Source organism: Lepidochelys kempii, chromosome 16 (assembly GCF_965140285.1).
Source record: "Lepidochelys kempii isolate rLepKem1 chromosome 16, rLepKem1.hap1, whole genome shotgun sequence".
Lineage (NCBI taxonomy): Eukaryota > Metazoa > Chordata > Testudines > Cheloniidae > Lepidochelys > Lepidochelys kempii.
In genome coordinates this window covers 6,474,592-6,496,736 of record NC_136395.1, presented here as the reverse complement: position 1 = coordinate 6,496,736, position 22,145 = coordinate 6,474,592, and the positions used below count along the sequence as shown (strand labels likewise).

At 48.8% G+C, this 22,145-nt stretch overlaps 1 protein-coding gene across 2 annotated transcripts in view; it reads right to left on the bottom strand.

Moving 5' to 3' along the window:
- LOC140899398 (regulator of G-protein signaling 3) overlaps nt 1-22,145 on the bottom strand; it is a 133,964-nt gene that overhangs the window by 13,088 nt on the left and 98,731 nt on the right. For both annotated transcript variants that reach the window (XM_078849091.1, XM_078849090.1), the window contains one exon: nt 14,061-14,183. In XM_078849091.1, coding sequence (XP_078705217.1) covers nt 14,061-14,183 — 123 coding nt within the window. The remainder of the gene's footprint in view (nt 1-14,060; nt 14,184-22,145) is intronic.

Sequence of the window (22,145 nt, the reverse complement as noted above, 5' to 3'; positions counted from 1 at the left end):
AATACGGAGTGCCTTGCTCCAGCCCCTGGGCTTTACAACCAGGAAAGACCGCCTCACCCAAGGCTGCTTATTGAGAACCCCATGGATTGGAAAGGGGAGCCTGTGCATCTACCCTCCCTTAGGGCTACTGCTTTGTAACAGAAAGGTACCCCAGATCTGCAGCTGCCCAGCAAAGGAGAACGCTTGAACCTATGCAGTCTCCTTAAGGAAGGTCTGGGGCTGAAACATCAACTCCCCCTTAGCATGCAAACCACTACTACCTCTTGCCATAGCCATATTGTGGAAAGCCTCTCCAGCCATCTGAGCTATCTGAAGGAGGAAGGGGTTTCTAGTTAATGAGAGTTTTTCTTACACTCTGGTAACTCAGAACTGGCTTTGCTTTAAACCCGCAAACCCTAAACCTGAGCTGGTGACTCCAAAACCAGATGCCCTCAAAGCCATAGCAGTTTGGGAATTGCTTTCTGAGCTAACATGGTGCATCTGTTCCTCACCAGCATTACCCACCAGACTGTGCTGCTCTGGATGTCCACATACATGGATATTCTTCACTATAAGTGATTCTACTGAATGCCACAAAATACAGCCAAGGAGGCAAGGGTTAGTTTGGCCCCAGCAGGCTTTCAGCCCTGAGAATCTATCTAGTTATCAACCCAAAAACTGTTGCATCCAACACAGGGGAATTCTATATTAGACCTTGTTTTGATGGATAAAGAGAAATTGATCACAGACCTAAAAATTAGTAATTGCCTATCTTGATTTGATCGCATTTGCTATCTGCAAACACAATACAGTCCACACCAATAATCATAGAAGTGTAGGACTGGAAGGGACCTCGAGAGGTCATCTAGTCCAGTCCCCTGCACTCATGGCAGGATTACTTAATAACTAGACCATTCTTGACAGGTGTTTGTTTATCCTGTTTTTAAAAACCTCCAATGACAGTGATTTTACAACCTCCTGGGCAATTTTTTCCAGTGCTTAACCATCCTGACAGTTAGGAAGTTTTTCCTAATGTCCAACCTAAACCTCCCTTGCTGCACTTTAAGCCCATGGCTTCTTGTCCTGTCCTCAGAGGTTAATGAGAACATTTTTTCTCCCACCTCCTTGTAACAACCTTTTATGTACTTTAAAATTGTTATCATGTCCCCTCTCAGTCTTTTCTTCTCCAGACTAAATAAACCCACTTCTTTCAATTTTCGCACATAGGGCATGTTTTCTAGACCTTTAATTATTTGTGATGCACTCCTCTGGGCTTTCTCCAATTTGTCCACATATTTCCTGAAATATGGTGCCCAGAACTGGACACAATATTCCAGTTGAGGCCTAATCATCGCGGAGTACAGCGGAAGAATTACTTCTCATGTCTTGCTTACAACACTCCTGCTAATACATCCCAGAATGATGTTTGCTTTTTTCTGCAAGTGTTACACTGTTGACTCATATTGAGCTTGTGATCCACTATGACCCCCAGATCCCTTTCCGCAGTACTCCTTCCTAGGCAGTCATTTCCCATTTTCTTTGTGTGGAACTCATTGTTCCTTCCTAACTTCATTGTTCCTTCCTACTTTGCATTTGTCCTTACTGAATTTCATCCAATTGTCTTCAGACCATTTTTCCAGTTTGTCCAGATTATTTTGAATTTTAATACTATCCTCCAAAGTACTTGCAACCCCTCCCAGCTTGGTATCTTTATAAGTGTACTCTCTATGCCATTATCTAAACCATTGATGAAGATACTGAACAGAACCAGACCCAGGACCGATCCTTGCGGGACCCCACTCTTTATGCCCTTCCAGCTTTACTGTGAACCACTGATAACTACTCTCTGGGCACAGATTTCCAACCAGTTTTGCACCCACCTTATAGTAGTTCCATCTAGGTTGTATTTCCCTAGTTTGTTTATGAGAAGGTCATGTGAGACAGTACCAAAAGCCTTACTAAAGTCAATATATGCCACATCTACTGCTTCCCCCCTATCCACAAGGCTTGTTATTGTTACCCTGTCAAAGAAAGTAGTTAGGTGGCTTTGACATAATTTGTTCTTGACAAATCCATGCTTATTACTTTCTAGGTGTTTGCAAATTGATTGCTTGATAAATTCCTCCCTTATCTTTCCAGGCAATGAAATTTAGCTGACTGGTCTGTAATTCCCCAGGTTGTCCTTATTTACCTTTTCATAGATTAGCATTATATTTGCCCTCTTCTAGTCCTCTGGAATCTCTCCTGTTGTCCATGAGTTTCTGAAGATAATCGCTAATGGCTCATACATCTCCTCAGTCAGCTCCTTGAGTATTCTAGGAGGTATTTATCAGGCCTTGCTGATTTGAAGACATCTAACATCTATTTTTTAACTTGTTCTTTCCCTATTTTAGCCTCAGATCCTACCTCATTTTCACTGGCGTTCACTGTTAGATGTCCAATCTCTTTTTGGTGAAAACTGAAACAAAAAAGTCATTTAGCACTTCCGCCATTTCCTCCACGTGTTCTGTTATGGTCTTTCCCCCTTCAATGACCCTTTGAAAGCAGCAAGTACAATACATATACCTGGTGTTTTCAAGGGTCAGTTTTTCACAAAGCTGAAAACAATTAAGAGACAAATCAGCTGGGAGGGTGAATTTAAACAGAAAAATGTGAATGATAATTGGGACTCACTTAAGAACACTTTACTAGATGCCCAAAAAGCCACAACTGAGAAAGAAGGCCATATTGGTTAAAATCAACAACCTGGCTTAGAGGGGAAGTGAAGGCAACTATAAATAATAACAATAAAAAATAGATAACAAATGGAAAAAGGGGAAATTGATAGTAATGAATATAAATCAGATGCTAGAACTGTAGAAAACTGATAAGGAAAGCAAACGGACAGAAGACTAACTCTATGGCCAGCAGAGTTAAGAAGAATAATAAGGAATTATTTAAGCATATTAGGATCAGAAAGAATCCTAATACCAGTATTGGTCCATTACTAGATGGAAATGGTAGAACTGTCAATAAAAATGCAGATGAGGCAGAAGTGTTCAATAACTATTTCTGTTCTGCATTTGGGGGGGACGGACCACGTGATGTAGCCATATCGTATGACAACATAAGTATAAACACTTTCCATTCCAGCAGTAACTGAGGAGGATGTTAAACAGCAGCTATTAAAGTTATATACAGTGTTGCTGTAGCTGTGTTGGTCCCAGGATACTAGATAGACAAGATGGGTGAGGTAATATTGGATGAACTTCTGTTGGAGAGAGAGAAAAGCTTTGTGTGTGAGCTCGAAAGCTTGTTTCTCTCACCAACATAAGTTGATCCAGTAAAAGATATTATCTCACCCACCTTGTCGCTACTAAATTTAGACATTTTTAAATCAGCAAGTCTGAATAACTTGCATTCAGCAGTTTTAAAAGAGCTGGCTGAGGAGCTTGCTGGACTGTGCATGTTGGTTTTCAATAACTGTTGAAACACTGGGGAAATTCTAGAAGACTGGAAGAAAGCTAATGTTGTGCCACTGTTTAAACAGGATAAACTGGGTAGTTATAGGCCTGTCAGCCTGACATTGATCCCAGACAAAATAATGGAGCTGCTGATATGGGACTTAATTAATAAAGAATTAAAGGAAGGTAATATAATTAATGCCAATCACATGGGTTTATGGAAATCAGATCCCGTCACACTAACCTGACATTTTTTTTTATCAGATTACTGGTTGGGTTGATAAAGGTAATAGTGTTGATGCAATATACTTATACTGCTGTAAGGCATTTGACTTGGTACCGCACAACATTTTGATTAAGAAACTGGAATGATACAAAATCAACATGGCACACATTAAATGGATTAAAATCTGGCTAATTGATAGGTCTCAAAATGTAAATGTAAACAGGGAATCATCTTCAAGCGGTGTGTTTCTAGTGAGGTGCTACAGGGATTGGTTGCCCCTATGCTATTAACATTTTTATCAATGACCTGGAAGAAAATAATAAAATCACTGATAAAGTTTACAGGGGACACAAAGACTGGGGGAGTGGTAAATAAAGAAGAGGACAGGTCACTACAGAGCGATCTGGATCACTTGGTGAGCTGAGAGCAAGTAATGTGACAAAGTTCCTGCTCTACCTTGGTGGGTCTTGAGCTTATTGGCAGATTTGCTCGTCTTGGAACTTCACGGCAGCCCTCAGCTTGGCCGTTTTTCTGAATTCACAGTCCAGGTCGACTCCTCCTGTGTCTGACCAGGAGTTGGGAGGATTTGGGGGGAACCCGGGCCCGCCCTCTACTCCGGGTTCCAGCCCAGGGCCCTGTGGGATGCAGCTGTCTAGAGTGCCTCCTGGAACAGCTGTGTGACAGCTACAACTCCCTGGGCTACTTCCCCATGGCCTCCTCCCAACACCTTCTTTATCCTCACCATAGGACCTTCCTCCTGGTGTCTGATAATGCTTCTACTGCTCAGTCCTCCAACAGTCCGCGTTCTCACTCTCAGCTCCTAGTGCCTCTTGCCCCCAGCTCCTCACTGCACACCACAAACTGAAGTGAGCTCCTTTTTAAAACACAGGTGCCCTGATTAGCCTGCCTTAATTGATTCTAGCAGCTTCTTGATTGGCTGCAGGTGTTCTAATCAGCCTGTCTTAATTGTCTCCAGAAGGTTCCTGATTGTTCTGGAACCTTCCCTGTTACCTTACCCAGGAAAAAGGGACCTACTTAGCCTGGGGCTAATATATCTGCCTTCTATTACTCTCCCATAGCCATCTAGCTCGACCCGGTCACAGTAAGCAACATGCTTTACAGTATGGCCAAACTTTAAGTCATACATCGAGGAACAAACGTTAGGCCATTCTGACAGGATGGGAAACTTACTTACACTAACCTGGGACACTATAGGCTGTACTTACTCTATCCTGGGAAGAAGTGACTCTGAGAAGGAGTTGGGGGTCATGGTGGATAATCCACTAAACATGAACTCCCAGTGCAATGCTCTGGGCAAAAAGAGCTAATGCGATCCTTGGATGCATGAAGAGGGGAATCTTGAGTAAGAGTAGGGAGGTGATTTTATCTCTATCTTTGGCACTGGTGTGACCACTGCTACAGCATGTTCAAACCACCATTAAAAAGCTCCCTCTTGTCACCCAGGGAGTGTGTCACTCAGCACCTTCTCCTGAAACAATGACCCTCCACAACTATTCAACCTGTCCCAGGCCTAGCAGTTTGTATCTCAGTGCAGGAGGGAGTGTGGGCCCTGGATTCTCTGAGCTGATATGCACAGGCCATAGCTTAACCCCCAAGCCGCATGGGAAAAGGTTGCTGTCATCTGTAGTCCTACAGCCCAAGGTCAGAACTACCCTCAGGAGACTCTGTCCTGCCAATAGAGGTGACCTTGAGGTGGCTTCTTACACCCCATGTGACCAGTAAGTAAAGAGCCAAGCTTTCCAACCGCCCAAACTCTCATCCCTGGTCCACATAGGCAACTGCAGGAGGCTGCCAAAAGCAGGAGGGGCAGCATGACTCACACCAAGTGTGCCAGCCTCACACGGGCAGCTCGGGTGTGTGTGCAGCTGCCCAGCTGGGCCTCAGCTGACTGCAAACAACCCCACTTCCCATCCCCAAACCACTGCTGCAAGTAGAACAAACAGCAGGAGTGTCCTGGCAGCATGATGGAAGGCTGAGGGCTCTGCCTCATGAACCCCTGCTGCTCCCTCCAAACCTTCCCTATGGGAGGGACTGGGGCTGGATTGGGAACCCCCTGGTGCTCGGCACAGAGGGAGCCAATCCCAGCTGTACCCTACTGACAGGCTTTCTACCAGCACAGCACATGAAGTGCAGATTTCCACTGCACTTATTAGCATGCAGTGAAATACCAGAGTCCACACACATCTGGAAGCAGATGATATTCAGCCAGAAAATTCGATGCACCCCAGCCAAAAAGGAGGGAGTGGGATCAAAGGGCCAGGAGCACCAGGACTCCGTGCTAATGCCTAATGGGAGTGCCTGTGTAACCCACACACCTCCTGGGTGTGGCGTTCTGTCCGATGTAGTGGCACCGAGACCACTTAGAGTGAGTTAAATGAGACGCTCCACAGCCTTAGCTAACAGGCAGTTGGCTTTTAGCTCATGTGGTAGAGGCTCATGCACTGAGCTCCAGAGGTCCCCGGTTCGATCCCGCCAGCCGATGAACAGGGTCTGTTGGGTGTTACAAGTTGGGGCTCATCCATGATTTCAACTGGGAAGACTCTGAAGCTTGGGATGCGCCTCCTCAGCTAGGAGAAGTATGTAACCCACAAACCTTGTGGGTGTGGTGTTGTGTCCCATCTAGTGGCATCAAGACCACTTAGGGAGCAATTAATAAGTCTGCTCTACAGCCTTAGCCCTGGTCTACACTATGAGTTTAGGTTGAATTTAGCAGTGTTAGATCGATTTAATTCTGCACATGTCCACACGACGAAGCCATTTACTTCGACTTAAAGGGCTCTTAAAATTGATTTCTGTACTCCTCCCCGATGAGGGGATTAGCACTTAAATTGACATCGCTGGGTTGAATTTGAGGTAGTGTGGTCACAATTCAACAGTATTGGCCTCTGGGACCTATCACAAAGTGCTCCATTGTGACCGCTCTGAACAGCACTCTCAACTCATATGCACTGGCCAGGTAGACAGAAAAAAGGCCGCAAAGTTTTGAATTTCATTTCCTGTTTGGCCAGCGTGGCAAGCTGCAGGTGAGCGCAGATCTCATCACCAGAGGTGACCATGCAGTCCCAGAATCGCAAAAGAGCTCCAGCATGGACCGAACGGGAGGTACTGGAAGATGAGGAGGAGGAGGAAGTTGAAGATAGCGCACAGCAAGCAAGCGTAGAAACTGTTTTCCCCGAGAGCCAGGAACTGTTTCTCACCCTGGAACTGGAGCCAGTACCCCCTGAACCCACCCAAGGCGGGCTCCTGGACCCACCGGGTGGAGAAGGGACCTCTGGTGAGTGTACCTTTGTAATATAATACATGGTTTAAAAGCAAACGTGTTTAATGAATAATTTGCGGCCAGTACAGCTACTGGAAAAGTGTGTTAACGTGTCTGGGGATGGAGCAGAAATCCTCCAGGGACATCTCCATAAAGCTCTCCTGGATGTACTCCCAAAGCCTATGCAAAAGGTTTCTGGGGAGGGCACAGCCTTATTCCCTCCTCCATGGTAGGACACTTTACCACGCCAGGCCAGTAGCATGTAGTCTGGAGTCACTGCATAACAAAACATGGCAGAGTATGGTCTGCGTGTTTGCTGGCATTCAAGCAACATCCATTCTTTATCTTTCAGGAGAGCGATATCATTCACGGTCACCTGGTTGAAACAGGGTAATTTTATTAAGGGGACATTCAGAGGTGGCCATTCCTGCTGAGCTGTGTGCCTGTGGCTGAACAGAAATCTTCCCCACTGTTAGCCATGTAGTGCTGGGAGGGGTGAAGTGATCATCCGAAAGAATTGTGTGTGGGGGGGGTTTCTTTGGGTTTGTGCTGCACGTGAACTCAAAAACCGCAGCCCCCCCTTTTAAATGGCCAACCCAACGGGTGCTTCGTATGGGAAAGGAGGGCGCTGCTGTTTGGAATCATTCCCACATGTTATGAAGGTTGAAGAAGCCAAAAGACTGTGGCGTACCATGGCTGCCTGCAAGCTGAATTCTGTTGCCCGCTGGCCCTGCACGTGTGATCTCTCACACCAAACCGGCAGACCCTCAATATAAGAGGCAAAATGCGACCTTATACCGAATGCACATGTGCTATGTAATGTTAACAGCAAGGTTCACCCTGAAAAAGTCTACCCATTGTTCTCTAAAATGTGTATTTTAAATACTACTCCCCCTTTTTCCCCCTCCCGCAGCTGAAAATGTTTCAACGCTCCCCCTATCATCTCCATCCCAGAGGCTAGCAAAGATTAGAAGGCAAAAAAAATGCACTCGCGATGAAATGCTCTCTGAGCTCATGGAGTCCTCCTGCACTGAAAGAGCCCAGCAGAATGCGTGGAGGCACACAATGTTAGAGTCTAGGAAAGCACAATATGAACACGAGGACAGGTGGTGTGTTGAAGATAATTTGTGGTGGGTTGAAGATGATAGGTGGCGTCAGCTTGCTGACAGAAGGCAGGAGTCAGTGCTGAGGCTACTGGAGGATCAAACTGATATGCTTCGGGGTATGGCTGAGGTGCAGGGAAGGCAGCTGGAGCACAGACCCCCGCTACAGCCCCTGTGTAACCAACTGCCCTCCTCCCCAGGTTCCATAGCCTCCTCACCCAGACGCCCAAGAACGCAGGGGGGAGGGGTAGGCTGGGTCCCCAAGGATAACTATAGGCATTTCAACATCTCCAATGGTTATTTTCTGGTCTGGGAAGAAAGTCCCTTGCTGCAGCTGTTGAAACAGACCAGAGTTCCTGAAGACGCGAGCGTCGTGTACCTTTCCCGGCCATCCCACGTTGATGTTGGTGAAACGTCCCTTGTGATCCACCAGTGCTTGCAGCACCACTGAAAAGTACCCCTTGCGGTTTATGTACTTGCTGCTTTGGTGCTCCGGTGCCAAGATAGGGATATGGGTTCCGTCTATCGCCTCACCACAGTTAGGGAATCCCATTGCAGCAAAGCCATCCACTATGACCTGCACATTTCCCAGGGTCACTACCCTTGATAACAGCAGCTCAGTGATTGCGTTGGCTACTTGGATCACAGCAGCCCCCACAGTAGATTTGCCCAATCCAAATTGATTCCCGATTGACCGGTAGCTGTATGGCGTTGCAAGCTTCCACAGGGCTATCGCCACTCGCTTGTGAACTGTGAGGGCTACTCTCATCTTAGTATTCTGGTGCTTCAGGGCAGGGGAAAGCAAGTCACAAAGTTCCATGAAAGTGCCCTTACGCATGTGAAAGTTTCGCAGTCATTGGGAATCATCCCAGACCTGCAACACTATGTGGTCCCACCAGTCTGTGCTTGTTTCCTCAGCATGAACCTGCCCCTTTACCACCATGATGTCCAAATTGCCAGGGCCCATACTTTGAGAGAAGTCTGTGTCCATGTCCTCATCACTCTCCTCACCACACTGCCGTCGCCTACTCACCTGCCTTTGCAGGTTCTGGTCCTGGTTCTGCATATACTGCTGGATAATGAGCATGGTGTTTAGAACGGTCATAACTGCCACGGTGATCTGAGCGGGCTCCATGCTTGCCGTGGTATGGTGTCTGCAGGAGAGCAGAGTGGCAGCGGAAGCGGTGGGTGGATGATGATGCTGACAGCAATATGGCGCCCGCATGAAAAAATGCATGAAATGATTGTCGGCCGCTGTTTTCAAGGAGGGGGGAAGCAAGGGATAGGCAGGCAGCAGACGGTGCAGTACAACTGCTAGCTATTATTATCTCCTGGGTGCTTGCAGTGCTGCTGGCTGGGAGAGCAGCCTGAGGCAGAATGGCCCCCTCAAGGACTGAGCTCACAACCATGGATTTAGCAGGCCAATGCCCAAACCACTGAGCTATCCCTCTGCCAATATTCCAGCTAGGACTGAATCTCCATTAGACAAAACTTAAAGAAGAGAATGACCTGAGTAATTCCCATTTATGTCCAGGCGCCCCTGACAAACCTCACCAAAAACTGCCAGGAGCAGCCATGTCCGCGCAGGTGCCCTGACTGACCTCACCGAGGCCGGCCAAGAGCACCCAGGAGACGACGAGGACAGCTACCAGTCGTAATGCACCATCTGCTGCCACAAGGCAATGAGCCGCCGCTGTGTAGCAATGCAGTCCCGCATCTGCCAGCACCCAGGAGACATATGGTGACAGTGAGCTGAGCGGGCTCCATGCTTGCGTGGTATGGCATCTGCACAGGTAACCCAGGAAAAAAGGGGTGAAAACGATTGTCTGCCATTGCTTTCACGGAGGGAGGGAGGGAGGGAGGGCCTGACGACATGTACCCAGAACCACCCGCAACAATGTTTTTTGCCTCGTCAGGCATAGGGATCTCAACCCAGAATTCCAATGGGTGGCGGAGACTGCGGGAACTGTGGGATAACTACCCATAGTGCAAAGCTCTGGAAGTCGATGCTAGCCTTGGTACTGTGGACGCACTCCGCCGACTTAATGGTCTTAAGTGGGGACACACACAATCGACTGTAAAAAATCAATTTCTAAAAAATCGACTTCTATAAATTCAACCTAATTTCGTAGTGTAGACATAGCCTTAGGTAACAGCCAGCTGGCTTTTAGCTAATGCACTAAGCTCCAGAAGTCCCCGGTTCGATCCCGCCCGCTGACGACCGGGGTCTGCAAGGAATGAAGATTGGCAGGGGTAAGGTGGGGGTCTGGCAGATATGGGTTAGAATCTCATCTTTGTTCCAGCAGCACAGAGGAGCCAGAAAGCTGCTGGATCTCCCCAGCTGGTTACTCACTCCCTCTAGCCACCACTGCCGCATACGTGTGTCAGGGCAGGAGAGGGGTGGCATTTCAGTTAGTCTGGGCTAGCACTCTGGCCCCATGGGCTAGAGCCAGTCAGTGGAGACTAGACAAGCCCCAGCCTCCTCTAATTTGTGCTAGGGCTGGTGCTGCCCTAGAACCAGTCCCAGAATCAGAGCTCATTGGCACCACCTCCCGTTGCCATGCCCAGGGTGTCCTCCCAGCAGAGAAGGCAGCCCTTGGGCTCTAGTTCTGGCTCTGACCCAATTCCCTGGGTGCCACTGGGCAAGCTGCTTGCCATTTCTGTGCCTCAGTTCCCTGTCTGTGCAGCTGGGACAAGGCCCAGCAGCCTGGAAGGGGGAGTCGCACCTGCAAAGTGCTCTCAGATCCTGAGCTGGAAGGGACAAGGGAAGGGCAAGAGAGTCATTTAATAAAATAGCACCAATGGTGTCTTCAGCTGCAGCATTCTCATCATGTCCCAGCCTCCTCCTCGCCTGCTGCCTCTGAGCCAGTGGGAACAATGCACAGCCTTGCGGCAGTGACAGTCCCCACTGACCCCGGGACTGCATATGCATATTCCAATGGGCTTGACAAGGAATTCACTTGGCATTCAGTCCACCCATTCCAAAACCATGGGAGATGATGAGAGGTGGCCAGTCCATAATCTGAGCACCAGCTCCCCAGCGCCAGCCCTGCCTGGTGCGGGACAGAGACTCCAGGCCTTGCAGCTTCCTCTGTGATTGGACTCAATGAAGAGCCTCCCTTATGAGATCGGTTCAATCTCAGGGCATGAAGGACACCACCAAAAAACAGCATCTGGATTCACTGCAAATGCTGACCCTAGAGGAATCCCCTGATGAATCTTAGAGCCAAGCCAGACTGGGCAGAGCTTTTCGATGGAAATGATTTGAACACTGGGTCTAGAACTGTTGACAGGATCCCTGCTGACTCGGCACATAAACCACAGCAAATCCTTACACCTTGGCTAAAATCAGTGAGCCAATTCATCTTGTGTGCATGCTGTCAGGTGAGTTTTGGCACAGCCCCTCGCTGTGTATATCACCCTGCACAGCCAAAGCCCTCAGTGCCAGAACAAACTGCCTGTGTCATCAGGACTCAGAGGGGAGATCACGCAACCCCTGGTACTTCAGTGTAAGAGCTCCTGGCAAGCTTCCTGTTGGCATTTAGTCTCTCCGACCATTTCCTCTACCCCACTCCCAGGAACGGCACCCACTCCAGCCCTGGCAGACCCTTCCCGCACAGACTCAGCCTCACTCTTCCCCTGGTCTAAGGAATGACACCTGGAAAGGATGCAAACACCAGACGATGCACAGCTAGGATCTAAAGCAGACGTGGGCAAACTACGGCACACGGGCCACATCCAGCCCACGGGACCATCCTGCCTGGCCCCTGAGCTCCCAGCCAGGGAGGCTAGCCCCCGGCCCTTCCCCTGCTGTCCCCCCTCCCCTGCAGCCTCAGCGCACTGCGCCGCCGGTGCTCTGGCCCACCACTCCTGCTGGGCAGGGCGGCAGCATGGCTGTGAGCTCCTGCCACTCTGAATGGCATGGCAAGGGGGCGGGAAGGGGTTGGATAAGGGGCAGAGGGTCCTGGGGAGCAGTCAGGGGACAGGAAGCAGGGGGCGGTTGGATGGGGTGGAGCTTTGGGGGAGGGCAGTCAGGGGACAGGGAGCAGGGGGGTTGGATGGGATTGGGGTCCCGGGGGACGGTTAGGGACGGGGGTGTGGATAGGGGTTGGGGCAGTCAGGGGACAGGGAGCAGGGGGGGTTGGATGGGTCGGGGGTTCTGAGCAGGGCAGTAAGTGAGAGGGGATGGATAGGGGGTGGGGTCCAGGCTGTTTGGGGGGGCACAGCCTTCCCTACCAGGCCCTCCATACAGTTTCGCAACCCCAATATGGCACTCAGGCCAAAAAGTTTGCCCACTCCTGATCTAAAGTCTTCCCTAAGAACACTGCTTACACAGGCAAACCCTATCATTGTGCTGAGCTCTGCAGTGGTGGAAGGGAAAGTACAGGATCAGGGGATGCCCCATAGTTCACCTGCCCCAGCCATGGACACGGCGTTTGAAGATGGAAGGAGGAAAAGGACTGAAAACAGGCCAAGCCTCCCGAATCAGCCACAAACCCATCAGCACATCAGGAAGTGGAGCTGCATCGCTCCTCCTTGCTGAGACTTCAGCTGGACTGCTCAGGTTCATACATTGTCCTGGCAATAGCCTACACTGCAATATCACCAACATAGGACATGTCTTGTTCCGAGTAGGAGTTAGCTAAGTCCCCACGGGATGGACGGATGGATACGGAGCCTTGTCACCCAATGGAGGAGGAGGGGGAGAGCATTATTTGACCCCAGGTTATTTGCATTTCCTGGGGGTTTAGTTACTAATCGGGGGTCTCCAACTTGTTTGTTGTTGCCTCACAAAGCTCTTCCAGCTCCTTTGAAATCTGAGGGAGAAGGTGTCTACAAGCTCTGTCTCCTGCAGTCAGTTTGTGCTGACCCAGTTTGGGACGCTGCACATGAGTCAGGCAGGAGGCTGAGACCTTCTGTTCCTCAGCACCCGCCTTGCGTCTACAAATGCAGCAAAAATGAGAGCCTCCGACCTGTGCTTCAAGCAAGGCCGAACATGGGCAGGCCAGGCGGGGTCTGGGCGAAGTTTTAAACTTTCTCCCAGTGCTGCTCTAGGAGCGGTGCAGCTCCACCATCAGAGTCATGGGGACGTGCTTGTGTAGACAGGACCCAGGTATTCCCACCACCACGGCACCTCGAGGGCTTTGAGCCCCTCTGTACGAGTACTGCCATGATGGCCAGCTGCTCCAGTCCTCAGCAGGGCTGAGAGAATGGCTGCGAGCCCCGGACGGTAGAAATACCAGACAACGCCAGGAGTTTATACTCCTCTCTGCTCCCACTGAGACAGCGGAGTGAGCCCAGCTCCTGAGGGAAGCCAGGGCCCCAGCATGGAAAGCCCCTGGCACTAGCAGGCCCCTTGCTGGCAGGTTCAGCAGTGCCCAAGGAGACCAGGGGTCTCTCACCAGGGCAGGGACTGGACATGTTAGGAGCCCCGGTTTGGGAGGCTTCTCACACTCTGCCCGTTCTCTGCACAGAGCACTCCAGTCTTCTCGGCTCACAAGCCAACTGCAGCTCTTTAATGCAGGAGAGCTGGTGTTGCCACCTCAATGTGTAGGATAAACAGGGCCTCTCTGTGCCACGACACCAGGCTGCTGGGGCCAGCCTGAGGCTACCTTGCTGGGGAAAGGAGGCACAGCCCCAGCAGTGCAGCTATGCAGGACCCCATGGCTCCAGCCTTTCCATTAGGGCCCAGAGTTCACAGCCTGAACCTTGTGTGCATTGCAAGGCTCTGCTTCCCCTCTGTGATCATCCCTGCCCTGCAGCCATGCATTATCTCCGGGGAAGCAGTTAAAAGTCCATGTGCTGGAGCTGTGCAGCCTTCACTGTCCAAATAGATACCCAGGGAGCAGGACACAGCAGCCCCTTGATGTGAGCTGGCAGGTCCTCTGGCTGAAGTTGGTTTTTGAGAGCGTGGGTCCTGGCAGGAGTGTGGGCTGAGCAAAGCCCCTATGACAGGGAAGGCCCCAGCCCTGTGGTGCCAGAGAGAGGATGCCCTGTCTGCCCAGCCAGCCAGCCCGCTGGCTCCTTACCTTGTTCTCAGCAGGAGCTGCTGCCGGATGCTGCTGCTTAGTGATGTTCTCAGCCAGACACCAGCAGATCCTCTTCTTCTGCTCCTGGGAGTAAGCCTCCAAACTTAATAAGCACTCCGACTTCTGACGTAAAGGAAACACAGGCAGAGAGCGAGGTCATTAGCAGTGTGTCACAGGCCCTGGCTTTGTTTGCAAAAGTACAAGCTTCCCAAACCCCATCTCGGATGAATGTAAGTGCAAGTGGAGAGCTCACTCTGAGTAAGTGCCCATCACTTCAGGCACTGAGGAGCCAGGAGATAGCAAAACAAAGGGTAAAATCAGTTCAGAAGTGGCACACTGTCAAGAAGCTTGAAAGGCTGGCTGTAATGTGGAGCAATGGGATTTTTGTTCCCAATAAGTGAGAGCGGTGTGGTGAGAGATGGACAGAATGTCAGCAATATTGCATCACGTGACACCACAATGGAAATGCGGCTATTGAGCTAATTCAGAGGATGGAAATTGTTCTTTGCTGTGTGCAAACAGCGTGAGACTCCAGAGCCTGTACAACGAAAGCAGCCAAGCCTAGGCTGTGCAGGGCTAGGGCTAATCTAGGGAGAAGCTGGAACCACCAGACCTGCACAGAGGGGTGCCAGGTGGCACAGAAACAGCTCCTCCCTTTTGCAGCAGCTTGGCTTAGGGGCAGGGGCATCAGTTTCATGTGGACAGCGCACTGTATCTGTGATCAGGCAAATTCTGCATGAGACATGGGGCGTGATGCTTCCTGGGGGTACCCAGAATTGTGAGGCACCTTGCTGCCATGCATTCTTAGCATGGAGCAGCCTTGTCTATACCTGCCTGGGGTCAGCTCCCCGACTACACCAGCCATAGATTCATAGATTCATAGATATTTAGGCCAGAAGGGACCATTATGATCATCTAGTCTGACCTCCTGCACAATGCAGGCCACAGACAGCTCTGCTGTCCCTGGGTAGACACACTCTACCCTCCAAGTATGGCCCTGGAGTGCCCGGCCCCTGCTCCGCCTGAGACACAGGATTCACAGATCCACTGGTCCCAAAGGGACAGTGCCCCCAGCTTCCCTGGTACACCTCAGGGTCCCGCCCCGCTCAACTCACAGTACGTAGGTACATTTCAGTGAAAACACGCACATGGTCACTGAACACAGGACAGAGAAGTAGCAAGTAGAATTAATGGAAACAAATGGTTACATATAAATTAAAATCACAAGGGCTTTCTAGAGCCTGAACTTAACTAACAAGCCATTCTCCTGTCTCAGAAAGGTTAGCTTCCCCAGAGCACCTCACCCAGCATTAAACAACCAGACCGGCTGTGAACCTCCATTCATCAGACAACCAGCTGGCAGCTTGTCCCCTGGGTCAAGGTGTACCTCTACACTCCAGACATAGTTCCGACTTCCTACTCTTATTGTCTTCACTTGCACCCCCTGCTGCTTATGTTTTCCTGGAGAGAACCTCCCCTGGAGGTGAGGCTCTGCAATCTCTTCATTAGCATTTTGCTCAGACTGTAAATAGGTGTCCATGGTGAAGTATACATTAAATTAAATTAAATACTCAATTTAACATATAGCCAGACAGGTAGTTAAGTGTTTCCTACCTGAAATAAACTTGTTTATCACCTTCTGGTGACCACCTCCAACTCACAGCCCTCAAAAGCACAGATACATAACTCCTTACGTATTCCCCATATGTTCCGCTCACACTGGCTATGGTGACCAGTGTGACAACAGAGACCGCACATGATGCCCTTGACAAGCTATGATGTAGAGACCAGACCCAGGGGACTGCTGTAACCCTTACACACCCCTGTTCCTCCTCCAGTGGCCACCAAGCAGTCCCTGGGTCACACGGGGAAGAGCCACCAGGAACAACGTGTGCTGAGGAAAAGAAATGATGGAACTCATCCCAAGCAAAGGGGCTTCATGGGCATCTGCCTGGTGCACCCCCAGGTGCCAGTGAGCTTGCACCCCATCCCAGCACATATTTCAGCCTCTCCCATCTGCTGTGAGCCCATCACACATACTTTGTAATAAGTGAGTGGGAACAAACTGCTCTGCTGTCCCTTGGCCTGTTCCCTTGGTCAGCTCCCACCCCAGGAGCTGATGAAATCCTCATGCACACCCGCAATGGGAAACATTGCCAAGCCTCTGAACTGCCACCCTCTTGCCCCAAAAGTTACATGCTAAGCAGCTACTTGGGGTCTGCCTGGTTCCTGGCAGATCTCCCTTCACATATGGCCCAGCAGGACCTGCAGCTGGATGATTTCACACTGGTTAATTTTGCAAACCAAGATTTTAAGAGTGACCTGCAAGTAATAAAATGCTGGTCATGGGCCTTTTAACTTCCTTATCAGGCTTTTTTATGCTTCAATGTGTTTTTTGCCTAATGGGTTTTTCTATCAGAAAGGTGGGGTCTTAGCTATTCTGTTTTCCTGGAAGGCTCTGTGGGCAACTTGGGAACTTGCAGGTTTGTGACATCACAGAGAGTACGCAGCTGGGAGGAAAAATGCTTTTTAGTCTGATTGTTTAAATACTCCTGGGGGAATTCTGTACCACTGCACACATGCAGAATTCAAGTTCCCCACAGATTTCGTTGCTTCCCCACAGAAAAATGACTTCTGAGGGGGAAGCAAAGGGAAGCCATAAGAGCAGTCACGCACCCTTCCCCAGCAGCATGGGCGCTCAGTTCGGGCGACTGGAGCAGCTGGTAGAGAAGTAAATTACCACCGAAGGTGGGGGCTTGACAGTCATGCATGTGAGAGAGACAGACATTCTGTCCCTCTTGCTCACTATTGCAGCATGCTCAGTGTGGAGGGGCAGGGCTTCGAGGTATTTCTGAGGAGGTAGGTGTGCGGCAGGCTCTGTCCCCTCAGGCAGAGCAGAATGTAGCCTGCTTAGTGAATTGTTCCCATTGTTCTTAGTGAATTCCCCCAAGGAGTATAAAACAGGTGTAAAAGTTTTAAGGCTCCTTTACATTGCCAGAGTGCTTGTAAAGGACAGTATGGCTTATAAACGCTTATGGTGCTTCAGTGATTAGAACTGATCTAAATTTTTGGACTAAAATGTTTTCCTATCACAATATGCTCCATGAACTGTTTGCTACTGACCTTTCTGGAGATAGTCAGTAACCAATATAAATTGTGACTTTGATTCTCCAGCCTTCACTTGCTCTTCAGTTGCCTATGATGTAACAATGAGCATACAGCTGCATATATTTGTTGACAAATAACTAGAAATAAAGAGTAAAACCTAGCTACATTACTCTTAGAAAGAGGAGGTTTGGGGATTTCCTCCAATGCTTCCCACTCCCATTCTCCATCCATTGTATTAGAGTTTAAATAAATTACCAAAATAATTGAAACCAGTGTGATTATATTGTGCTATTTTGACAAATGAAATATACAGAATTTTTAAATATTGTGCAAAGAATTTTTAATTTTTTAGTGCAGAATTCCCCCAGGAGTATTTCAAATGCTCTAATTTTTGTTTGTTTTTTAAAACTCATTTAATTCATATGCACTACAACTGTTGGAAGAAAAGCTCCCTGAGTTAAAGAGCAACACTCCTCTATTTCAACTAAGGAAAGCCCCCATTCTAGTTCTCTCCTCCCCCAAGGGGACCACCAGAAAACACAGGGAAGATCTGATGTAAAAACAAGTGAGGTATTGAAAACATTGGCCTCCTTGGGCCTTCTAATCCATCATCAAAATAAAATAATGGCACAAAACCAATAGCCCCTGTCAAGCTGCCTACAGTGACTCAAGAGCGTGAGTATCAGCATCCCGGCGGACTGTTAAGAACCAGGGCACAAACCGTGAAAGTTTTATACTTAGATTTCATCAACCACTTATCAAGTGCAGCTCTCACACCAATGATAACACTTGTAGCCAATCCTATAATAAACTATACACAGATTTATCAATAGGAAAAGGAAACAAGAGAGTTATTTAGAAGGTTAAATGTTAAGTTTCAAAAGACAAGAGAAACTTCTATAACAAGCATGCTCAATACGACATTTAGGGCTAATCCAGGCTAAGCACTGCAGACCTCTTGCTTGTGCCTACAAACCATCTCCCCAGAGTCCAAGCAGCATAGAGATAATCAGCTCCTTCTTGTTAGCAGCTTTTATTCCCCTCCTCCCATGTGCTCTGAGCTGCAAACTCAGCTGATGGGAGGAGTCCACTTGCATGACTCATCTTCAAGGGGGGAATTACAGAACAACAAAGTTTCAGAGTAGCAGCCGTGTTAGTCTGTATTCGCAAAAAGAAAAGGAGTACTAGTGGCACCTTAGAGACTAACCAATTTATTTGAGCATAAGCTTTTGTGAGCTACAGCTCACTTCATCAGATGCATTCAGTGGAAAATACAGTGAGGAGATATATATACACACAGAACATGAAAAAATGGGTGTTATCATACACACTGTAAGGAGAGTGATCACTTAAGATGAGCTATTACCAGCAGGAGAGCGGTGGTGGGGGGAGAAAACCTTTTGTAGTGATAATCAAGGTGGGCCATTTCCAGCAGTTAACAGGAACATCCAAGGAGCAGTGGGGGGTGGGGGAAATAAACATGGGGAAATAGTTTTACTTTGTGTAATGACACATCCACTCCCAGTCTCTATTCAAGCCTAAGTTAATTGTATCCAGTTTGCAAATTAATTCCAATTCAGCAGTCTCTCGTTGGAGTCAGTTTTTGAAGGCTTTTTGTTCTAATATTGCGACCTTTAGGTCTGAAATCGAGTGACCAGAGAGATTGAAGTGTTCTCCGACTGGTTTATGAATGTTATAATTCTTGACATCTGATTTGTGTCCATTTATTCTTTTACATAGAGACTGTCCAGTTTGACCAATGTACATGGCAGAGGTATGTTACCCTCTTTAATATCCCACAATAGTCCATCTGGCGTCAATGGACCTTGCCTGTTGGGCAGGACTTTCTGTTAGAAACCAACATTTCACACTAGTTAATGTCTTCCTCCTGTCTGGTGATTTACACAGTCACAAAAGCTCACAACATAAATGCTCAGATATTACCTTAGTATATGGGGTACGAATGCTATAAGTGAGATTAATGCCGGCAGCCACTCACAAGCATTCAATAAAGTCTAAACCCTAAACACATCCTTATCCTTCTAATACCTGCTTTAAGAATCCTAACACACAGGCAAGCCAGACTGGCTCCAGCTAGGTATTTGTCTGTGTTCGGATGAGACGGGGGCCCTGGCATGAGCTAGCCCCTGATCTACCAGCATCACAGCCCCATTTGCAAGTTATCTTTAAAAACATCATTTGAGGATTCAGCTATCACAGGGGCAGTAAAAGCTGCAGGAGTTCACTCTGGGGCTGTGAACCTGGAGGGCTTCCTGTTGGCTGGCTGGGCAGGGCAGGGCATTGAGAGTAATGTTTGTTGACATTGTCAGTTCAAATTCTCTTTTTGGGAGGGGGCTGGAGGGGGGATTTCCAACATGCCTAAGAGAGTTGGGTGCACAGTTCCCAGTGACAGTCACTGGACGCCTAAGTTCCTTCAGTGCTTTGGAAAATCTCTCCCTTTCTGTGTATTTTTAATAAGGCCAAATTGTCCATGAGCTGGGAGCTGGAGGGGGCATTTCAACACACTCCATAAACCAGACCAGACCTCTTTGGAAAGGGGAATGCCAGGATTCCTTTGCCTGCTTCCTCCCATCCTGCCCAAAGGCATCCTGTCCTGATGATGCCACCCCCACCCACCACACTACCACCGAAGTCTACAAATGCTGTTCTGAACATCAGTTAGAGTGATAGTGAGACAATGCCCCTTTCCTTGCCCGGCACTCCCAGCCTCTGCCATCCTGTGGCGTGCAGGCCCAAATTCCAATCAGGTAGATCAATCTGATCTTCATTATAACAGGTTGATACACAATCTTTGGAGCTTTCTGAAATAAGATGAGTGCCAGCATTCACTGATGTCCCAAAATCACAGCATGGAGCGAGACTGCTCTGTCCTCTGGGGTCTGCAGCAGCAGAAGTGAATGATTTCAAAGAAATCAATAGAGCCTAATAGAGGTAAGTGTAGCTAGGGGGAGTCATGTGACTGCACAGCTACTGTAACTAATGCATGTTCCACAGTCTATACAGAGCTTCAGCAATTCCCCTGGAGCAAGGCTTAAAGAGATTCCAAGTACATTTCATCTCCACTTTACTGAGAATGATTCAGAACTCACCTAATCCCATGTTACAGCCCCTGGCTAATTAGATGATCGCTAGACTTGGCAGAATTCAATTTTTTTCGTATATTTAGACAGACAATATCAATGTTTATTTTTAAGCTTTTTATTATTTTAATCTGTTTACATTTTCACAGCTGCAGGAAATTATGGGGGTGCCAGAAAATGGGGGCCAGACAATAATTATTTAAAGACAGTAGGTGCTGAGACTCAAGAAGTTAAAGCTTTATAGCTGTCAAAGAACAAATTGACACATGTCAAAATATACCAAATAAATATTCTTAAATTAAACTCTAGTAAGTTCTCAAGCAGCATTTTTCTCCCTTGGCCAGTCTGTAAATGTCAGTTATTATTGATGGAAATATTTTTTCATCGGTTTGCATGCGTGCAGTGAAATTGACCTTAACCAACATTTACCGATAATATTGAATCCTTCCAACCCTAATTATAGTCCCATTCATTTGATTGCATCTGGCCTACAACAATGCCCAATTCACAGACAAGTATCCCCACTTGGAAACAGCAGAATGGGAATGTTACTCGCAGCTCCACTGATGGGAGACTGTCCCACGCAGCCAGGGAGAGGGGAAAGAACCACACAGTCTCTTCTGCCTATAAAATCAGGTGTCAGCTAATCTGGGAGCACAAACACTGCCTTCATGATAACCGGCTGGGCATTGTGTGGCATTACGACAGGGCAGAGTAAAGGTGGTGGGGCTGCCCTAATTGCATCTCCAGACCCTAGCTGGTTGGATTTCTTTTATGTTTAGCTTTTCCATTGAGAAAATGGGACCTCACAGCCTGGTTGCTCTGTGTGGGCATTTAAGAACCCACAGTTGTTTCCCTAAAAAGAGAAGCTTGACCCAGTCTCTTGACCCGATTCCCCCTCCCTGCACAAGTGTGATGTGCAGCTGCTGGGCGCTGCCCTACCCTGGAGCCAGCTGCAGTGTCGTGGAGAGGCAGGTCTGCTGAGCACCAACACCTCCCTCTGAAAATCAGCCCCTGTTTGCACACCAGACAGAGGGCAGACACATGAAGGGTTAACCACCAGCCAATCTATGGCTCTCACATACAGAGCTTGTCCCCTCAGCTAGTTCCCTGCCTGTGTGTTGAGGCCCACGGGCATTGCCAGACTGGGTCAAGCTGAGTGCCCCCCTAGCTGGTATCCCAGTGCGGAACAGCAGCAGGTGCACCGGCAGCGTCTGCTCAGATGAACACAATGCAGTTCCTCCACGCTGCCCTCCGCTGTAAGAACCTTCCTAATCAGGGACCCCGGCTCTCCTTTCCTCAGGGGGCAGGGCTTCCGACGCACACCCAGCAGGTGCCTGCGAGGGATCTGGAACCCCAGAAGCCCCCGACTCAGTCTGGGACCCTCAGATGTCGAGGGCAGGCAGAATGCACAGCAGCCAGCTGATCCCACCTCCCCTCTGCACTTAAATGCAGCCCAGGCAAGCACACTGCACAGAGACGGCCTGTGAGCTCAGGCAACCAGCCGCCCTGCTATTGTTTCCATTCAGGGAGCTGCTGCTTCCCTGCCAATGTTTGCAAAGAGAAACACTGGTTTAATCTCGCAGTGCTGGGGAAGGAGGATGCAGATGGCATGACGGGGACATTTGCAACCAGATAAAGTGCCCGACAGGAGTATTGCCAGCCGCGTTCTAATTGGCTGTTTACACAGAGCTTTCGAAAAACATGTTATTGCAGTTGCTCAGGGTGGGCCGATGTGGGACACCCCCTCGTGTGAGGCTGTGACATGCAGAGCAGGGCTGGCCACGAAGCTGGGGAGCCACCAGGGGTCAGACCATTCCTGCTGGGCTCAGGGGACCCCAGGATGGACACAGGCACCATTCGGATAAGCAGCCAA